At 35.0% G+C, this 4580-nt stretch overlaps 1 protein-coding gene across 1 annotated transcript; it reads right to left on the reverse strand.

Annotated features, from left to right (window-relative positions):
- Positions 1 to 263: 263 nt before the first annotated feature.
- Positions 264 to 1058, reverse strand: LOTGIDRAFT_128589 (hypothetical protein; the record flags this gene model as incomplete). Its single annotated transcript, XM_009064282.1, has 1 exon — positions 264 to 1058. The coding sequence occupies one exon, from the start codon at positions 1056 to 1058 to the stop codon at positions 264 to 266; it is 795 nt and encodes a 264-aa protein (XP_009062530.1).
- Between the last annotated feature and the right edge of the window lie 3522 nt (positions 1059 to 4580).

The raw sequence follows: 4580 nt of genomic DNA on the forward strand, positions 1-4580 counted from the left end.
TTTACAAAATTGTCAAAACAACAAGAAGCACTAATTGATTGAGACTTATTTATATAATCAATAACTAAAATCAAATTGATGTGCGCTCGCAAACTTAAATACACAATAATCTAACATAGAGCCACACCCCTCTACTAAAATAAACTAGTCCATTAGTAGACTTGCGAGTTGACAGTATTGCGGTAAAACATGGCTCTCACATCATAACGGTTGTCAGGTTTTTTTCTTTAGCGACAACATTGTCTAAATAACTGTATCACAAATTAAAAACCACCATTTTTCTTTTTCAATTCTTCGATCTGTTCCTTCATTTTGATGTTGTCCTCGCGTAAACGTTTCATTTCTTCGCCTACGTTTTTTAATGCTGCCAAATCCTGCAGTTCCTCGCCACTGCTGCTCAAAGAAGTTCCATCGGAATTTTCATCCGCACGTAACCGTTTATTTTGATTCGAGTCTTTGAGTTTCTTTTCCAAAGTTTCCACTTTTCGTTCCAGTTCCACATAATCTTTCACAAGCTGTTCTTTGGACATGGTTTGCAATCGTTCCGCATGAATATTATCATACGCTTCGGAAAATTCTTTGGCTAAGAATGTTTCATCCTCGTCGGCACCGTATTCTAAATCGGAAGACCCATCGGCATCACTGTGGAACGAATCGCGGAGAGAAGAATTGATATTTTCCCCGTTTTCCACGTCCAATAAGTCTGGCGAGGCTTCACTCTGAATATGGTCTTCCATTAAGAATTGAGTAGTATTGTACGGAGCCACGGGATGACCCGATGCAAATGCCTCTTCACGTTTTTGAGTAGCGCGAATCGTTTCTTTATCTTCCAAAGCTTTTTTCTCCGGCCATGTCAACTTATCATACGGCTTCCACTTTTTATGATGCCTGCCACCTCCCTTAATCCGTCGTCTTTTACGCTTCCGTGGAATTCCTGATTGATCCGAATAATGTTCCGCTCCATTGACTCCATTTTTCCGATCCTCGTCTGAAGGCGATACGGACACATCGCTCGTATTTTCTCCACCAAACGAAATATTTTTTTCCTCCGCTTTCATCTCTTCTCCTCCAGGAATTTCAACCATTAAAGATTCCGCCATTGTCATCATGGAAAATTGTCACATTTACAAAATTAAGAAAAAGTCTAAAGTTGTGTTGTCGTGAGAAAGATTTGTACATAATCAAGAGATGTTTATTTTGACAGCTTGACTGGGCCGTCTGATATCGTCTCGAGATTTTAACCCTATTTATACTGTAGTGTTCATATCACTCCGCTACACAATATAGTTCCACGCCTCAAATATTTCGCTTTGTTCGCTTTGTTTTTCCAAATATCATACAAAAATATTAACAGATTTTGTTTCTTGTATGATAATTCTCATCAAATCAGCAAAGATCGAGTTTAAATCGCAGGAAATTTACCAAATTCGGGATATTTTTGTTTGGATGAATTTAACGCGTAATAATATATAACTAGAGATATTTTGCCATGTGACCTAAAGGGAGCTAACAACATTTAATAATGGAGTTGTCAGGTTCAATCACGCCCAGTTATTTTTCGCTCCTTTTTCTATATTCGATGTTTACGTCAGAATTATTTTTTGGGTTCTTCTAAAATTGGGAAACGAGTAATCAAATTACCTTTGTTAATTACATAAAATAATGTCCGTTTCTTTGTTGTTTAGATATTATCAATCACGGAACTGTAGACTGATAGGAAGTTTGCGTTGTTGCAAATCATAAGGGGAAATCAAATATGTGCATTTAAAAATTCAAACGCCCATATGCAGTTCCTTTTCATACGCGATTTTGTTTTATCCATTTGTCACTACCATGCATAATTAAACTCTGGCTACAGAGGAAATATAATCCGAAAGCGGATCAAATCCTTGTTCACCGAAAATGCTTCATTATGTGTATTAGTAGAAAAATACATATAATATAATCATTAGAGTTAGATGGAGTAGGAAGCTACCATGTTCCTTTAGCAACGGTACGGTGATAGATGATCATTATCCTATCATCGTACCAGTTCTAAAGGAACACGGGGGGCTACAATATTCTTTTATTTTTCGGATGATATCTTACTGCATTTTGGATTATCAGATTCTTCTCATCTACCTTCCCCGAAAGAATAAATATAAAAATCAGTTCTACGCTTTAACGTCTACTACAAGTTCGTGTTTGAGTTGGATGGAAAGGGAAGTGATCGATGAGAATGTTTCAGATCACTAGCGGTACCTTCACAGAAGACCCCCCCCCCCCTCCTTGCAGTCATGAAGGCATGTTTTTCGGGCAAAAATCTAGGCTAGAAATTCGGGCAACCTCAGGTGTTTCGCTCTAGTGTAGACCTAGTTTCGTAGTAGGCTTGTTTATTATCATTTGTATTTCTACGCGATGGTTAACCGCAAATTACTAAATATATACACTCCTGCCTCTAAAACACATTTTTAGGTAATTTACCAGACTTTCTATTGTGATTATCTCACAAAAAGGTTTCTTTTTTAAAAGTTTTAACAAAAGTGAAAACTGTGTTATTGTGAATAAGGATGGAGTGTTGGTGTTATAACAAATGAAGGAAGTATAAAAACTAGATATATTATTTATAAATTATAAATTTATTACTATACACAAGTTTTTATAAAGTCATTATGACCTGATATGGCGGTCAAAATAAAACATGTTACTTTAAAATAGCAAGGATATATCAGTGAGAATAGAATTTTCCTGTTATTAATTACAATTATAGTTCAAAAAAAGGAAATGCTATGCATCTGAAGATTTGCCAAAAATCGGTAAATTTATTCTTTTCTCTCTCTATAACGTCATATGGTTAGTCCTTTCTCTCTATAACATCATGTGTTTATTACTTTCTCTCTATAACGTTCTTTCTCTCTATAACGTCCTGTGTTTATTACTTTCTCTCTATAACGTCATGTGTTTAGTTCTTTCTCTCTATAACGTCATGTGTTTAGTCCTTTCTCTCTATAACGTCATGTGTTTAGTCCTTTCTCTCTATAACGTCATGTGTTTAGTCCTTTCTCTCTATAACGTCATGTGTTTAGTTCTTTCTCTCTATAACGTCATGTGTTTAGTTCTTTTCTCTCTATAACGTCATGTGTTTAGTTCTTTCTCTTTATAACGTCATGTGTTTAGTACTTTCTCTCTAAAACGCCATATGTTTATTCCTCTCTTTCTCAATAAAGTAATAATAATATGTTTAACTGATGGTAGATTGTAATTGTCCCAAACTTTCCACCGGACTAATGTTGCTGAAGACCCCACATGTTGCCTTCTATAAATAGTATTTCTGTCATCTCGACATATCGGACGTGTTTTGGTTTTTTTTGAATGTTTTCTTGTGAAATGTATTAACGAATCGGTTTTACATGATTTTTACCCATATATTCTATTTCCTGTTTTCCTGGTCGGAAATGCATAGATTTTCTTCTTTTTTGGAGTGAAATTTCTCACACTTTCACAGTCTTCTTGCCTTGGACATGTAAACCACACTAACTACATTTCCTTGTCGTCAGATGTCAAAACGACTTGACATTTATTTTCTTTTGCATAAATAATAACTTCAAATTATCACTTTCAATTTCACGCTCACCAAGTGATGACAAACTTAAAACTTCTTCACCCTTTAAAATATATTCTTCATTAATTATAGTGGTCGAGCTTGATGCCGGGGTGGACTAGCAGGAAAGGCATATTCGACCTTCTCGGACAACAAATAGGCTATCCCCCGCCGATCTCACGACAAACCTTTTTCAGAGTCGGCAAATTCTGCTGACCTATCTATTTTCGTACTGAATCTTTGATTATTATTCCACCCTAGCTGTAAATGAGTAGGCCTACTCAAGAAGTCAACTTTCCTTATTATTCCAGTCCACCATTTATAAAAAGGTACTGAATAATTAATTTTCATTCCGGTCCATTCCAGCTGTATCTAGAAAATCATCCCAGAGAACAAGAATGTCTAAAGGGAAAGTTGCACCATTTAGGGAGGTTGATTTAAGTGTTGAATATATGTAAATAGTCTTCAGAAACTAGGAATTGTACTCACTATTTCTATATATCACAGAATATCTTAAAAAAACGAGTCGTCATTTTAACATTCAAACGCGGTTAATTCTGGACATAATTTATTTGAAGGCTTTTGGGTGAGCTGTGAACACTATTATTGACTGGCTGAGCTAAAAAAAATCCCGTTTCTGAGACTAAGGTAGGATTGGTCAAAAAATGGCGCATCTGTCTCTTTAAATTTGTAATTTGAAAACAATTTGTGAAAAAAAAAACACCTTTAACACGTTACACTAACATCTAAACGAAACAAAAAATTGAATCTCAGAAGAAAAGGGATAACATGAAAAAGAAGATCTCCATCTACATCAGTAATCCATAAAGTATTACAACCAGAAAGTTGAAAAGTTTATTACGATATGTTTTAGCTCACAAATCAATTAGACCTGACGTAAAACAATAAAAAAAATATCTTAATTATTTTTGGAAAAAGCAAAATTTGCGTCAGAACCGATATAAATATAGATATCATTTCATATTTTTTTCTGTAGGAA

This window comes from Lottia gigantea (genome assembly GCF_000327385.1).
Source record: "Lottia gigantea unplaced genomic scaffold LOTGIsca_61, whole genome shotgun sequence".
Lineage (NCBI taxonomy): Eukaryota > Metazoa > Mollusca > Gastropoda > Lottiidae > Lottia > Lottia gigantea.